The following is a 16,744-nucleotide window of genomic DNA, read 5'->3' as shown; positions in this document are numbered from 1 at the left end:
GCAGACGCTGACGTGGACTGCACCAAGACAACAGGCGTTCACCACCAAACTTAGATGGGATGCTGACAAAGACACATCAGAATACAGTGAATATTACTACCTCCATGAATGTCCTGACTGGCTGAAGAAGTATCTGCACTATGGGAGGAGCTTTCTGCAGAGAACAGGTAGATTCACGTGACCTGATGCTTTTTATTCCACTTTTAATTAATTACTTTATTCACTTAAAGCTCATTAAAGTTCCTCACAGTGACTTTAAGTGAGATCATTCACATCTGCATCTGCTACATGAACACATTTAACTCCCAGGACTTCATGTTGGAATGTTAATATTAAGATAAATAATAATCAGGGCTGGGACCAATATTTATTGATGATTACTGATACTCAGGAATATCAATGAATTGATTCTTGATTTAATGATGAATGATCCTTCAATTAAAATTTTGTCCATAAAAAACATGGTTTTTAAACAGTAACATTTTCACTAATTTAGATTGTCATGGAAAGTTTCTCTGTAAATCGGGAGAAGAGTAGCCTTTTTCTTTAATAGCTGATACGTAAGTTTCGGGTTCACAGCAAGGACACACAGTTATTAATGCATATTTTACCATTACAAGATATCTTTACATTTAATAAAAAACATATGTTAAGCGTATAAAATACAATGCATTGTAACGATTAATGGCTTTGGTTTAGATTCATCACAAACAGTTCTGTCTCGGTGAGAGAGACAAAGACAAAGAGACATGTCCTGTCTAAACCTCTCAAATAATTTAATTTAAATATAAACCCTTAAAATACAACAAATTAAAATGAAATGCTTTTGGACTTCAAACTATTATACATTATTTCACAAATAAGCACAGATTACCAAAACATTCTCAATAATTAATAGAGATTTGTGTAGCAGAACTTTATTTTTATTTAACATTTACAACTCACAACCCCAAGACAATATGTTGTTGTTTTACATTTGTTGCCGTTGTTTAATATTAAATATACAGATAATGTAGTGCAGTGCCTCACTAGTACTAATTCGGTAAGTGTAATATTATCATGAATAAGACTCCCCCTGGTGGTGCAAGACTGCATGATATGCTGTTTAATAAATCACATGATATGTGTACTAACCAGAGTAAGAAAGTAACGTGCATCAATATTTACTGATGGTATTAAAGAGATTTTGAATTTTCTTGTCTGTTTGTTTTTAAATCCCTAGAACTTCCCTCAGTGTCTCTCCTCCAGAAGACTCCCTCCTCCCCAGTCAGCTGCCACGCTACAGGTTTCTACCCTGACAGAGCCATGATGTACTGGAGGAAAGATGGAGAGGAGCATCATGAGGACGTGGACCACGGAGAGATCCTCCCCAACCACGATGGATCCTTCCAGATCAGTGTCGACCTGAACCTTTCATCAGTCGCACCTGAAGACTGGAGGAGGTACGACTGTGTGTTTCATCTCTCTGGTGTGGAGGACCACATCGTCACCAAACTGGATAAAGCACAGATCAGGACCAACTGGGGTAAGACTGAGATCAGATGTGATGGAAATTATTTCTATGATTACAGTGTACTCATCACAGTCATCATAAACTAGACATATTCCATACTGTGGTAGAGACAACATGTAAATGTTTTGTGTTTCAGTTTCTCAGTCAGAGTTTCCTGCTGGTGGTGTTACTGGAGTTGTTGTAGCACTGCTGCTGCTTCTGGTACTCTGCATCACTGGACTCTTCATCTGGAGGAGGAACAATAATGGTGAGTGAAGTCATTTTTACTCCACTGTTGGATTCAACACAGTAGAAGACGTACTGGGTATACTGTATAAGAGCTGCTCTCCCACATTTACAGTCAAAGCAGAAATCAGTGAAATTAATACAAAACATGCAAAAGTGTTTTGTTGCTTTCTTAACATTCTGTATTTTCTTTAACATTTGATATTGTAATGTCTCTTTATTTCAGGATTCAGACCTGCAAACACAGAGTGAAATGTCCATAGTTGTCGTGGCAAATTCTGCAGCATCAAACAGGTCTTCAATCAGACTGATGAACCAATAGTTGGCTCACCTTTCTTCCGTTCTGACCTGTGACAGACCGGATGATGGATGGTTCCTCTTCTATCGATGGTCCTTGAGGTCGCCAAGCAGACAATATTTTGGAGGGTTTGGGGATATTTGAATATTTGAAGACCACCCTTACTTTTGCAAGGCATAGTTAATTTTTTCCTGTCAGCTGCCTTTTCCAACATGAGAGAGGATATAATGGCGGGCGTCTTTGGTGCTTGGTGGAGCGCCCTTTTGCTGTTGTGGTCTGGTGCGGGTGTGGCCGGGCGCCGGGTTTTGACGGCATTCCTGGGGGTCTTAGCCCATTAGCCCCGAGGTGGGCAGAGATTCCTCGGGGGCGCTGTCGGGGCCTGGTGTCTGGCTGCGCGTCGCATTTGCATCGGGTTGTGGCAGTGGAGGGCTGCTCTGCCTGGTATTGGAGGTGCTTGTCATTGGGTGGGTTGAGTGGTTTTTGGACTGTGGTGTTCATTGGTGGTGGCATTTTGTGTTGGATTTGGGGAGACCACTTGTGGCATTGGTTGTGTTGAGCTATTTGGGTTGTCCTTGTTTGGGTTGTTTATTGCGGCTGGACCTGGGGATGAACCTGATTTGCCGTGGTGGTTGAAGTATTTTGAGTGCAAAGTATGTATGTGTACATATGTAGGTATGTGTGTGTGTGTGTGTGTGTGTATATATATATATATATATATATATATATATTTATATATATATATATATATTTTATATATATATATATATATATATATATATATATATATTTATTTTTCTTCTATTTTTTATTATTTGTATCTGTTATTATTTTATTTTATTTATTTCGTAGTTTATTTTCAACATATCCAACTGTCTCACTGAGCTTTTGATTATTGCCTTGTTTTTGCTGCTTTGTCTGTCAAAGCACTTTGAGAACTCTGTTTTTAAAGGTGCTATATAAATTAAGTAAAAAAAAAACATAAAAGCAGTTTTTTACCGTTGATGCCAGCAAATCACCCCAACAAACGGCGGAGGGAGGCTTCGGCAGACTACGTTGGATGCAGCATGTGGGAGAAGTATAGATGAACAAAAGCAAGACAAGCTAACAAATGCTACAGCGAAGTGGATAGCTACAAACTGCAGGCCGACTAGTGTTGTGGAAGATGTCGGTCTGAGGAACGTTCTTAGGATCAATGAATGACGGCACGTATGAGCCTCCCTCAAGACGCACCATCACAAGAAGAATACACGAGTTGTATGAAAAGGAGAGGACTACAAAAGAGACGGCGTTACAATGTGCACCAGCTGTTGCTCTCACTGGAGACTACTGGACATCGCTGGGTAACCATAATTACCTCGGAGTTACGGTGCATTATATTGATGAACAGTGGAAGCTGCATTCACATGCTCTGACTGTCATGAAAACAGAAGACAGACATTTTGATGAAAGTGAAAGGAACATTTTATTCATGTTGCACAGCAGTGGAACGTTTCAAATAAAGTCACACACTGAGCACAGATAGTGAAGAAATATAACTGCTACTGTGTAAAGGGAATACTACTGTTAAAAAGCACCGTATGTTTAAAGTCTTTGCAAACCAAATGTTATTGCACTTTTGTTCATATAGCAGTACTTTTAAAATAAAAGTGAGCAACACACTACTTTTGAATTCATTATCGAATTTTGCGCATAACAATGTGATTAATTGTGAATAAAAATTGTAATCGTTGCCCAGCACTAAAAAAAAGTTATTATTATTATCATCAATATGTTCCTTCATTGTCTGTCATCTTCCTGTGTTGGAGCACTCCTATGAAGTTAATGGGAACTCTTCTATGAAGTCCTCCAAGTGCTTTGAGGTTGGACGCTTTCCAGATGCCCTCTCCTTTTTCTGGTTCAGTTTTTTGACACTGTTTACATGAACGGTCGTCAGCTGTACGGGTTTGCCAGTGAGGTTTATTCTTCTCCCGAGAAAAGGTTTCCTTGGCTTGTTGCACTGATTAACTCTTGACAAAGTAACAGTCAAACCAGGTTTCTTGTTCATTTGTCAGTGTGAAGCTGTCCTGTATTTAACTTTGACTTTGTTGGATTGGAATTCCCCCCTTCCACTGATTTTCTCTCAATCCAATTAGGTAGGTGTAACAAGCTTCTGTTACCACCGTGGGTTTCCCTCAGCACAATGATGCCAGCACACTCAAAATAGAGTTTCTCAACGTTTTTATTTCACCCCTGTCCAAGCTGACCTCAGCGGTGAGCTCTCCTGCCGTGCCTCCGAGTGCATCCGCCGTCTATGCTTGTCCGCCTGGTTTCATCTTGGTCCTCCATCACTGCCGATGTTTGTATAGGAGAGAGACACAATCAAAGATTGATTTCAGCAGAGGCTAATTAAGCCTCTTCCCGGCACCATTTCCTGAACCACTCCTCCACTCTGTCACCTCTGCAGCTGAGCCCGACCACACCCCGCCACCACATACCCCCACCGCCCGACTTAGGCCAGGGAGCCATCTGGCCTAACCTACTCCCCCACCCCCCTGAGAGCGGGAGAGGAAGTTGGCCATGGTCATCTGCGCCCCCAGCCTGAGGACCACTTTGAAATTAAAAAGCTGTAACGCCACCGAGTGATCCGTTGGTATCTTTCATGCGATGGAGCCACTGGAGCAAGGCATGGTCCAAACAGAGGGTGAATGAGCGTCACAGTAGGTAGTAGCGCAAGGAGTCGACCGCCCACCGGATGGCCAGGATCTCCTTCTTTACCGTGCTGTACCTGGCCTCCCTCTCAAACAGCTTCCGGCTGATATACAGAACAGGGCGTTCAACCTCCTGTATCTGCTTGGACAAAATGGCCCCCAGCCCTCTGTTCGATGCTTTTTTAGTCTTGGGCCGCGGGCAGGCTGCGATAGCAGCAGTCTTGTCCACCTGCGGGCGCACCTGCCCGCCGCCCAAGTGGTACCCCAGATACCGTACCTCCCTCCATCCAACTGCACACTTCCCTGGGTTGGCGGTGAGCCTAGCCTGCCTCAGGGACTCCAGCACCGTCCCCACCCGCTGCACATGCTCCGCCCAGGTGGTGCTGTGGATGATCACATCATCCAAGTAGGCAGCAACATATGCAGGATGTGGACGCAGCACCCGGTCCATGAGGTGTTGGAAAGTGGCTGGGGTACCTAACAACCCAAAGGGAAGTGTGGTGAATTGGTACAAACCAAACAGAGTGGAGAAGGCCGTTTTTTCCCTGGACTCTAGAGACAGAGGAATCTGCCAATAGCCCTTGGTTAAATCCAGTGTCGTAAAGAAACGTGCAGTGCCCTGTCGGTCCAGGAGTTTGTCGACCCGGGACATTGGGTATGCATCAAATCGTGACACATCATTCACCCTGCGATAGTCCACACAGAACCGAATAGATCCATCCTTCTTGACAACAAGAACAATGGGGCTACACCAGGCATTGTTGGACTCTTCTATTACCCCCATCTCCAGCATAGCAGCCAATTCCCTCTGAACCACTTTTATTTTGTGTTCAGGTAACCTGTACGGTCTCAATTTGGTGCACTATGAGGTTTATGCATCCTGGCAGGAGGGAGAACACGTCAGCAAACTGCTCTTGCAACTGGGCAACGTCTGTTCTCTGGGTCCCGGAGAGATGGGCTTCACAAAGGAGTGAGGTTGGATTGGTGGATTTTGGAACCTCAGGCCCCAACTCCTCTCTCTCAGATATTGTGGACACCAGAGAAACTGACTCAGCCTCTCTCCATGCTTTTAGGAGGTTGAGGTGGTAGATCTGTGTAGCTCCGCCCCTGTCAGAATTCACAACCTCGTAGTCGACATCCCCCACTCCCCGTGTGACCACAAAGGGCCCTTGCCACTTGGCGAGGAGTTTAGAGCTGGAAGAAGGAAGCAATACAAGCACTTTTTCACCTGGTGTATATTGTCTCAGCTTGGCCCCTCTGTTGTACAGCTGTTGTTGACGTTCCTGGGCCTGGAGCAGATTCTCACATGACATCCGACCCAGTGTGTGGAGTTTTGCTCGCAGGTCCAGGACATATTGAATTTCACTTTTACTGGTGCTCGAACCTTCCTCCCAGTTTTCTTGAATCAGGTTGAGCACCCCCCGTGGTTTCCTGCCAAACAGCAGTTCAAAGGGAGAAAATCCTGTGGAGGCCTGGGGGACCTCCCGCACCGCAAACAACAGAGAATCAAGCCATTTATCCCAATTGCATTCATCTTTGTGAATACATTTACGGATCATGGACTTCAAAGTCTTATTCAGACGCTCTACCAGCCCGTCGGTCTGTGGGTGGTACACACTGGGCTGAATAGATTTAATGCCCAGTAATCCGTAAATTTCCTTCAGTGTTCATGACATGAACGAGGTGCCCTGGTCAGTCAGAATCTCTTTCGGGATTCCGACTCGGGAGATGAGCTGAAACAGAGCTTGCACAACAGTCTCTGCAGAAATGTTGCGCAATGGCACTGCCTCGGGATATTGTGTTGCGTAATCTACAATCGCAACTGCAACACTATGTTTTTTCCACATCTATCTAATTTCTACTGACACTATGGGATAATCGTGAACACACCTAATTTTCACCCACAATGCCTCCATCAATGCCCCGGGCCGAAACAGGCTCTGGTGAATCATAGACTGTGTACAGCCAGTATCCAGACCACTGTCCCCCTGACCGCTGGGATGAACGGCCAGGTGGTCCTCTGCTAGGGTGATTGCGGTCTCCAGCGCCATAGGGCGGTGGTAGCGGACCCATGCTGATGTTCGGGCTGGCAGCCCCCCCACAAATTGCTCCAGGACCACCTTCTCTATCACTTCCTGCACCCCTCCTGGGCTCCCTGGTTGCAGACACCTGGTTGCGGCGTCGTTCAGCCGCTATGCATGAGCGAAGGGCCGGTCCTCGGGCCCCAGTCTGGCCTTGTGGAACCTCCGCCGGTGGTCCTCCGGAGTCAGGCCAAGTCGATCCACGATGGCTTTACGCACGTCCACCTAACTATGCCTGGCTGTCGGGGGCAGTCCCTGGGCCGCTATCTGTGCCTCCCCGGCTAGAAGAGGCAAAAGCCGGACCGCCCACTCCGCCGTAGGCCAGGCCTCTGCCATTGCCTCGAACGTGTCCAAAAACGACTGCACGTCGTCTGCTGCAGTCATGTTGTGCAAGACCACCCCTGCCAACATACAGGGGCCCGGCACCGGCGGAGCTGCAGCTGTCCGTGCTGCGAGCTGTTCGATGGCGTGGGCCTGCCTCTCTGCCTGGGCCTGGAGCGCCCCCAGGAACTGCCTGTTCGTCTCCGCCTGGCCCCTCTGCATGGCCGCGATCCCACTCAGCATCTGCACCAGCACAATGGTCGGCTGTGTCGGCATGTTGCCCGCCATTCTCCATGTGCTGGCCCCATGTTGGGCGCAGTGTAACAAGCTTCTGTTACCACGCCTGCCTTGGGCGTATTTGTGATACTCCAACATCATCACAGCAACTCATTAATTCAGGAAATCTGTCAATGTCCTCGTCTGAGAGTCTCATCCTGCTGTAACCTGGCATATGTCTCTTCAATTGTTGTTTTGAAGAGCACACAGAGCTTTGTGGTGGTGTGCTCACCCCTGATGGTCCAGCAATCTATTAATGCATAAGTTAGCTTTTTGATATCTTTAACAGTTTACATTTCGTGCTGTTTTCAGAACTTTTTCTACATTTTTAATGGGTGTGTAATGCAAACTGCATTATACTTTGGATGGCCAGTTATGGCTGCATGTTCAAGGGGAATTTGCAAATTGTGGGTTATATTAATTCAATCACCGAGTGCACCTTTCTAGTTGTATCAACAACAACAAAAGGTTTACTTTAGTTAACATATTTATTTATCTATTAATACCATTTAGTTAAATTGTAAATACCTTCGTCCACTTTTTTCTCCCTGTTTGTGCAATAAATGTAATTTTTTATTTAGTTTGTCACTCACATGCTTTCACTACACTCCCTGTTTAATTTCAATGTGTAAACTATGCCGTATGAATTAAGTTTGATTAATTAAATAAAGATACATCTCTGACATGGTACAACTGTTATGTTGGTGTCTTTTCTATTGACTGCATCCAAAAGGTGTGCTTTAGATCAGTGCTACATTTAAAACAGCATCACCAGGTTATCCATTAATCTTAGTCTTTGCACGCTAACATTATCAACAAACTTGGCAAGTTTAATCATTAAATCATCATGCCCCATGCATTTTCTTCATTATTTAACGAGCTGAAAACGTCTTTGTGGTATTGGAAATGTTGTTTATCATATATTTCCTTTGTGTAGGAATTGCCTCCATGTTTGTGTTGTTACTGGTGTGCATGTTCTACAATACTCTTCTTGCCTGGGTGTAAAATGGCAAAAGAGGTCTCACTGGAAATATCGTGGGATTTAACTCAACACAATCACTTCAGGCTGCTGGAGGCAGCAGCAGTGGCATCCTGGAGGAGAACAGGATGTAGGTCCGTTTGTCTGAGACGTTAACAACAGCATTACAATATATTATATTTTGTACTCAGTAGTCGTAGTAGTTACATATACTCAAGAACTGTAGGTCCTACTTAAGTAGTATTTGATGTTGCCTACTTGAGTATTTCCATGTTATGCTACTTTACTCTTCTACTCCACTAGATTTCAGTGGTAAATACTGAACTACTGTTTACTTCACTATGTGTTTGATAGTTGTAGTTACTTTGCAAATTACGGTTATTACAAAATATAAATCAACTTATTTTGATGTGTTATTGCAGGATAAGCTTCCCAGCAGTATAAAGTAGTTGAACTCCATCTTTACCAGCTGCAACATTAAAGTGATTAATAAATGCATCAATAATTATAATCCAGTAATATAATATATGATTCTAAAATAGACCATTTTGCAGAGTGTACCTTTACTTTCGGTACTTAATACTACATATTGTGATGCTAATACTTTTGCACTTTGACTAAAGAATTATTTTAATTGCAGAACTTTTTACTTGTAACAGTATTTACACACTGTGGTGTCGCTACATTCACTAAAGTACAATATATGTACTTCTTCCATTTCTGTATATTTGTAGAAATATGTAGAAACTTCAAAATACAAGTATTATTAAAATATGTTTTAGTCAATAGCTGCATCATGAATGGAAAGTTATTTTTGTTGTACTTGTGTACCTGTCTATACAGTGGAGGACTGTACTAACTATGCAATTGTATTCAAACACATACATTCATACAAAGTTGAGGTACTTGTACTACTTGAGTATTACCATTTAGAAGTATAAAGTTGCATATACTTCAACTCCACTATATTTAAGAGGGAATTATCATACTTATTATTTGTCTGACAGCTATTACTTTTCAGATTACAATTGTTCATAACTTTCCTGTTCATTGTTTATTCAAATGTGGTGATTTTGATTTTTACTATTTTTATGTTATGACTAATGGTCACGCTACGCCCTACACTGCGCATGCCCGGTATCAAAAGCGAACGTTCAATCAGCTGACTCTCCCTTAAGCTTGAGGTTTACTTTTCAAAACAATATGAAAACGTTATTTATGTTGCTCCTCTTCTGTCATGTTTCATCTACAGGTAAGATCACACTGTGACTCTCACCGTTACGCTGTTTCCTGTTATTATTGTCGCTGTAAAACTCGTTGAGGTCACTTTTTATAGTGCGACATTAGGAGCGCTAGTTTCACTTTCACTCCGTCACACTGTGTTTACAATAATTCCGTTATTCAAACGTGTCCATTTGACACTGATTTAACATGATCAGCCTATGTATTGTTCTCATGTAGGGTTACTCGTCAGTGCGTTACAGAACGACGCATATACTTCATTCATGCTTTACTGTAGGAAAGTAAAAGTTGGTCATAACCTCTGTGTGAAGTAATGTCTGTATCTTTAGGGAGGATAGAGGCTATCCCCTTATATTATTGTTTGTAAGTCAAATTATTTATGACAACTATTGCAACACATTGACGAGCTAATAATAATAATTCCCTAAATTACACAACTGCAAATGAAAAAATATCTGCTGTAAGAAGGCCAAAGTTACATGAATACAATAAAAATATATATTATTATTGTACACTGGCCATCTACATGACTCGTTGCTCAATGTTCAAAGTTACAACATAACATTAGTAACAGGAGTGGGTCTATAACATATTCTTTCGGTAGCTCATTGTGATTTAACATTTTTTTAAATTCTCCTATTATTTTATTTTAATTGACTACCATTAATATCCATAATTTCTATAAAAATTAAGTTCCAATAAACCTTATTTGTCCTGCAGTGAAACATTCCCTGAAATATTTCCTGACTGCAACTTCTGGAGTCTCAAACCTTCCAGAGTTTGTGGGTCTGGCGATGGTCAATGAAGTCCAGATGGGTTACTGTGACAGCAACATCAAGACCGTAGAGCCCAAACAGGACTGGGTGAGAGATTTTATGAACGATAACCCACAACACAGGGAGTGGCATGTTCAGATGTGTTTTAACAGCCAGCAGGTCTTCAGGGCCAACATTGTTGACTTGAAGCAGCGCTTAAACCAAACTGAAGGTAGGCCTGTTTAAGTTCATGTTTAACTTTTGGCTGGTTAGATGTAGCTTCCTGTATGAACACATGACAGTGCTTTTTGATGAAGAGAATATGGACTTTCACTCTGTTTTCCAGCAGATGTTGAGTGGCTTCCACAGAGCCAATAATTGGTGGATCAGCGTGTCTCTGTGGTGAAGATGTGATATTATGTGTTAATAATCATCTGTGCTGTGATGTCACTTTCTCCCTCTCTACCTCTCTCAGGTGCCCACATTTTACAGAGGATGAGCGGCTGTGAGTGGGATGATGAGACTGGAGAGGTTATTGGTTTTCATCAGTATGGTTATGATGGAGAAGACTTCATTGCGTTGGACCTGCAGACGCTGACGTGGACTACACCAAGACAACAGGCGTTCACCACCAAACTTAGATGGGATGCTGACAAAGACAGATTAGAATACAGTAAATATTACTACATCCATGAATGTCCTGACTGGCTGAAGAAGTATCTGCACTATGGGAGGAGCTTTCTGCAGAGAACAGGTAGATTCACGTGACCTGATGCTTTTTATTCCACTTTTATTTCATAACTTTATTCACTTAAAGCTCATTAAAGTTCCTCACAGTGACTTTAAGTGAGATCATTCACATCTGCATCTGCTACATGAACACATTTAACTCCCAGAACTTCATATTGGAATGCTAATATTAAGATAAATAATAATCAGGGCTGGGACCAATATTTATTGATGATTACTGATACTCAGGAATATCACTGAATAGATTCTTGAATTAATGATGAATGGTCCTTAAGATAAAATTCAGTACATGAAAAACATGGTTATTAAACAGAAGCATTTTCACTGATTTAGATATCTTTACATTTAATAAAAAACACATCTTCAGCGTATAAAATACAATGCATTGTAACGATTAAAGGCTTTGGTTTAGATTCATTACAAACAGTTCTGTCTCGGTGAGAGAGACAAAGAGACATTTCCTGTCTAAACCTCTCAAATAATTTAATTTAAATATAAACCTTCAAAAAAAAACAAATTAAAATGAAATGTTCAAGGCTTTTGGACTTCAAACTATTATACGTTATTTCACAAATAAGTACAGATTACAAAAACATTCTCAATAATTAATAAAGATTTGTGGAGCAGAACTTTATTTTTATTCTTCATTTACACATTTATGTCAATGTTGTCATTGCTTAATATTAAATATACAGATAATGTAGTGCAGTGCCTCACTAGTACTAATTATTTAAGTGCTGTAATATTATCATGAATAAGACTCCCCCTGGTGGTGCAAGACTGCATGATATGCTTTTTTTTCCAGAGTAAGAAAGTAACGTGCATCAATATTTACAGATGGTTTTAAACTGATTTTGAATTTTCTTGTCTGTTTGTTTTTAAATGCCTAGAACTTCCCTCAGTGTCTCTCCTCCAGAAGACTCCCTCCTCCCCAGTCAGCTGCCACGCTACAGGTTTCTACCCTGACAGAGCCATGATGTACTGGAGGAAAGATGGAGAGGAGCATCATGAGGACGTGGACCACGGAGAGATCCTCCCCAACCACGATGGATCCTTCCAGATCAGTGTCGACCTGAACCTTTCATCAGTCGCACCTGAAGACTGGAGGAGGTACGACTGTGTGTTTCATCTCTCTGGTGTGGAGGACCACATCGTCACCAAACTGGACAAAGCACAGATCAGGACCAACTGGGGTAAGACTGAGATCAGATGTGATGGAAATTATTTCTATGATTACAGTGTACTCATCACAGTCATCATAAACTAAACATATTCCATACTGTGGTAGAGACAACATGTGAATGTTTTGTGTTTCAGTTTCTCCGTCAGAGTTTCCTGCTGGTGTTGTTACTGGAGTTGTTGTAGCACTGCTGCTGCTTCTGGTACTCTGCATCACTGGACTCTTCATCTGGAGGAGGAACAATAATGGTGAGTGAAGTAATTTTTACTCCACTGTTGGCTTCAACACAGTAGAAGACGTACTGGGTATACTGTATAAGAGCTGCTCTCCCACATTTACAGTCAAAGCAGAAATCAGTGAAATTAATACAAAACATTCAAAAAGTGTTTTGTTGGTTTCTTTTCATAAACTCTGGATTTTCTTCAACATTTAATATTGTAATGTCTCTTTATTTCAGGATTCAGACCTGCAAACACAGAGTGAAATGTCCGTAGTTGTCCTGGCAACGTCTGCAGCATCAAACAGGTCTTCAATTGTTTTAAACATATATTTCTTCTGTACGTTTTTTGACTACTTTTGCATACTTTCAGTGAAACCATTCATATATCTAAATATTCAGATCTTAAACTTTATATTTACTATTCAAGTACAAATTGTACGAACAAGAAAATATTCAGCAGGAATGTTTTTGGTTTCACTTTTTTTACAGTGCAAATGAATGTAGAGAATCTTCAAATCCTCTTAGACCTACTCCACTTTTGCTACTGCGTCCGCAGACTTTTAACTACAAACCTCATGTAAACTTTAAATGGGTTACAATAATTTCATCTATTAATTCATGAGTCAGCTTTTAAATATCTTTAACAGTTTTGCAACATCACAGATTACATTTCATGCTGTTTTCTGAACTTTTTCAACATTTTTAATGGGTGTGTACACTTAATTTAGCCTTACACAAACATGTCCCACTTAAGCACTTATAAGCCTCACACATTTCACATCTCATACAATTGCAAGAAAATGCGTATATTTTAGTCCTTGGAATGTTCAAAATGAAGATATTTAAGCAATGCAACTCATATTTTTTGACTGACAGTGACTTGTTCAGGTTGTGCCTTCTCTATGTTATCACTTGTTTTTGCCAACTGCGACTCGGCTTTCAGACACGGACAGATTAGACACTATCTAAGTAATAGTCGACATACTAAACTAAGACTTCTTTAGACATACTATACTATGATTTGTATGACTTTTGGTATGATCGATTAAGCAATGTTAACCATGTTAAGATTTGTGTGGCAGGTATAATGTCAAATATATACTCCATTTCATTTTGCTCAGCAGTAGTTAGTGGAACTTTGAATCTGTATTTTTCAACGAGAACAGAAACGAACTCTTCAGTATCTACAGTTTGTCTAGAGATTTCTGTAAATCTAGTTTTCTCTTGGTAAATTCTCGAACTGATGCGTGTTTCCACTGATAAAGATCTTGAATTATTTAAAGTAAACCTGCTACTTCTTGAAATCATTGTTGGCACAATACAACTTTTAATTGTTATTGTGATACTCTACACAAAGGAACTTCAAAGTCTTAAATATGGTAGGAAGTCCTGGTATCAATAAACAGATCAAATAAAACACAGGATAGTTATTGGTTCAATGGTGAACAAACTGAACTATGATTATTGTTGTTATCTGCCAGGAGGATCATGCAATCTGTCCTGTGTGTGTGTGTGTGTGTGTGTGTGTGTGTGTGTGTGCGTGCGTGTGTGTGTGTGTGTGTGTGTGTGTGTGTGTGTGTCAGTCTATGTGTCTGTCCACGACTGCTCTCGCATTCAGCTGCAGCAAACTGCATTATATTTTGGGCGGCCAGTCATTTTTTCTCACTGTTTGTGCAATAAATGTTTTATTTATTTTATTTATTTTCTCTTTAGTTTGTCACCTGCATGCTTTCACTCTGGTTAAACACTCCCTGTTTAATTTCAATGTGTAAACTTTGCCGTGTGAATGAGGTTTGATTTATTAAATAAAGATACATCTCTGTCATGGTAACAACTGTTATGTTGGTGTCTTTTCTATTGACTGCATCCAAAAGGTGCGCTTTAGATCAGTGCTACATTTAAACCAGCATCACCAGGTTATCCATTAATCTGAGTCTTTGCACGCTAACATTATCAACAAACTTGGCAAGTTTAACAATTAATTCATCATGTTTTGACAAGAAATCCTGGTGGCCTGATTTCCTCTTAAAAAACAATAAATTCTGTAACCCTGACTCAAAGCTGACACTGATTAACCAACAGTTCATGAATCATTCATGTCATATGCATTGAATGTGTTGTAACTCTATTATGATCCATTCATTCTGTCCACTTCCCTCCTCTGTTGCTCTCCCTAAGACGGAGGATGTCGTGTGAGTACAGATTGTAAAGCCCTCTGAGGTAAATTTGTGATTTCGGGCGATACAAAATAAATTGAATTGATCACTAAAGACGGCCCACTAAAGGGAGTAAGACAGAGACGAGCTGGGATTGTGCATTTTGCCGGTTCAGGATGGGCAAAGCAGAAGACTCTGGGGTGGAGGAGAGACCCAAATGGGACAACAAGACTCAGTACCTGCTGACATGTATTGGCTTTGCAGTGGGAATTGGAAACGTCTGGCGTTTTCCTTACCTGTGCCAAATCTATGGAGGAGGTGAGATGCTATAATTTGATGCACCAGATTAATTAAGTTTGCTGTTAAAGATTTATACGCTTTATCACCCGTGTTATTTTTAATTTATTACATTTTTCAGACTATTTTTGGGATTATGAGAAACTGAATTGAAATGCAAACGCTATGAATTCGTTCTGCGTCAGTGTAATTAGTCATTAACAAATGGACTAGGCCAGTCATTGTCACAATTAAGAACTGCATCTGTGTTTAATTGATCGCGGTGAACATTTGGGATTGTTTCTTGTATTTACTTCCTCATAGTTCCCAGTGAAATCTCTTCAGTTCCAGACAAAATCCTAAAGGACCTGAGTCAGGCTTAACTGATTAAAACAGACCAAAAAAAAAAAAAATGTATTTATATTTCTGGAGATCTTTTAGTATTGCAGTGCATAACATAACCTGAAATCTCCCTTATATGGCTTGATTAAGGTAATCATAATGCATTTGTTTTACTAACATGGTTCAAACAAGTGTTGTAGTCAAGACCACTGAAACCGAGACCAAATCATGAGCAAGACCAGAGTGTAGCGAGACAAGACCAAGACTTTGAGGGGATGACTAACTGTGAGGTCAACGTTTGCTTCATGTCTTCAGGTGCATTCCTCATCCCCTACCTGATAGCGCTGGTGTTTGAGGGCCTCCCTCTGCTCTACCTGGAGCTGGCTATAGGACAGAGGCTCCGCATGGGCAGCATCGGTGTCTGGAACTCCATCTCACCACTCCTGGGAGGAGTCGGTGGGTGGCCTAGAATCATTTGTGACATTTGGTATTTTTAATTTGTCATTTTCTTCATTATTTAACAAGCTGAAAACGTCTTTGTGGTATTGGAAATGTTGTTTATCATATATTTCCTATGCGTAGGAATTGCCTCCATGTTGGTGTCATTACTGGTGTGCATGTTCTACAATACTCTTCTTGCCTCGGTGCAAAATGGCTTTGTGATGACAAAAGAGGTCTCACTGGAAATATCGCGAGATTTGACTCAACACAATCACTTCAGGCTGCTGGAGGCAGCAGCAGTGGCATCCTGGAGGAGAACAGGATGTAGGTCCGTTTGTCTGAGACGTTAACAACAGCATTACAATATATTATATTTTGTATAAATATGTTTACAGTGCTGGAATGTAACTCAGTAGTAGTAGTAGTTACATATACTTAAGTACTGTAGGTCCTACTTAAGTAGTATTTGAGGTTGCCTACTTGAGTATTTCCATGTTATGCTACTTTACTCTTCTACTCCACTAGATTTCAGTGGTAAATACTGAAATACTGTTTACTTCACTATGTGTTTGACAGTTGTAGTTACTTTGCAGATTACGGTTATTCAGTGTGGCTTTGTGGCACAAGGCAGTAATACTGCCTGTGCCAAAGCACACTGACTGTAATCCTGCGGGCTTATTGTTGGAATGCTGAACAAGTATTGTTATCCTAATCTTTATTCTTCAACTATTTCTTCCGTACGTATTTTGGCACTTAATAACTTCAGCATCTTTTCAGCTACAGAAACCATTCAAATATGAAAATGTTCAGCTTTTTCAGGAGAGGGGTGCTATGTCTTTTTATGTTTCTAATCTTTCAACTTTTTTAATTACTAAGCATTTTGCAATTTTTTTTTTGAATGGGATGTCTATGGAGAAACTTTTCAAATCCTCTTAAACTTGTTCAACTTTCAGATCATTCTACTTCCTCATACTTTCAGCTACAGACACCATTTAAACTTTC

At 40.9% G+C, this 16,744-nt stretch overlaps 3 protein-coding genes across 3 annotated transcripts; all 3 read left to right on the top strand.

Annotated features, from left to right (window-relative positions):
- Positions 1–4: 4 nt before the first annotated feature.
- LOC137890756 (major histocompatibility complex class I-related gene protein-like) lies at positions 5–2,730 on the top strand (the record flags this gene model as incomplete). The annotated part of the gene is made up of 4 exons (XM_068734954.1): positions 5–167; positions 1,223–1,525; positions 1,650–1,760; positions 1,965–2,730. Coding segments are annotated over 4 exons (603 nt in total), but the record flags the coding sequence as incomplete, so codon positions are not given.
- Positions 2,731–9,518: 6,788 nt separating this feature from the next.
- LOC137890758 (major histocompatibility complex class I-related gene protein-like) lies at positions 9,519–14,362 on the top strand. Its single transcript, XM_068734956.1, has 6 exons — positions 9,519–9,632; positions 10,343–10,609; positions 10,853–11,131; positions 12,018–12,320; positions 12,445–12,555; positions 12,765–14,362. The coding sequence occupies exons 1-6, from the start codon at positions 9,584–9,586 to the stop codon at positions 12,788–12,790; spliced, it is 1,035 nt and encodes a 344-aa protein (XP_068591057.1). The 5' UTR covers positions 9,519–9,583; the 3' UTR covers positions 12,791–14,362.
- Positions 14,363–14,695: 333 nt separating this feature from the next.
- On the top strand, positions 14,696–16,066 carry LOC137890757 (sodium-dependent neutral amino acid transporter B(0)AT3-like; the record flags this gene model as incomplete). The annotated part of the gene is made up of 4 exons (XM_068734955.1): positions 14,696–14,719; positions 14,859–15,001; positions 15,617–15,757; positions 15,884–16,066. Coding segments are annotated over exons 2-4 (466 nt in total), but the record flags the coding sequence as incomplete, so codon positions are not given.
- Between the last annotated feature and the right edge of the window lie 678 nt (positions 16,067–16,744).

Source organism: Cebidichthys violaceus, unplaced genomic scaffold (genome assembly GCF_023349555.1).
Source record: "Cebidichthys violaceus isolate CVI_PGR_0920_01 unplaced genomic scaffold, fCebVio1.0.p SCAF_689, whole genome shotgun sequence".
Lineage (NCBI taxonomy): Eukaryota > Metazoa > Chordata > Actinopteri > Perciformes > Stichaeidae > Cebidichthys > Cebidichthys violaceus.
Note: the sequence above shows the minus strand (reverse complement) of the source record. Positions and strands in the feature narration are given on the sequence as shown.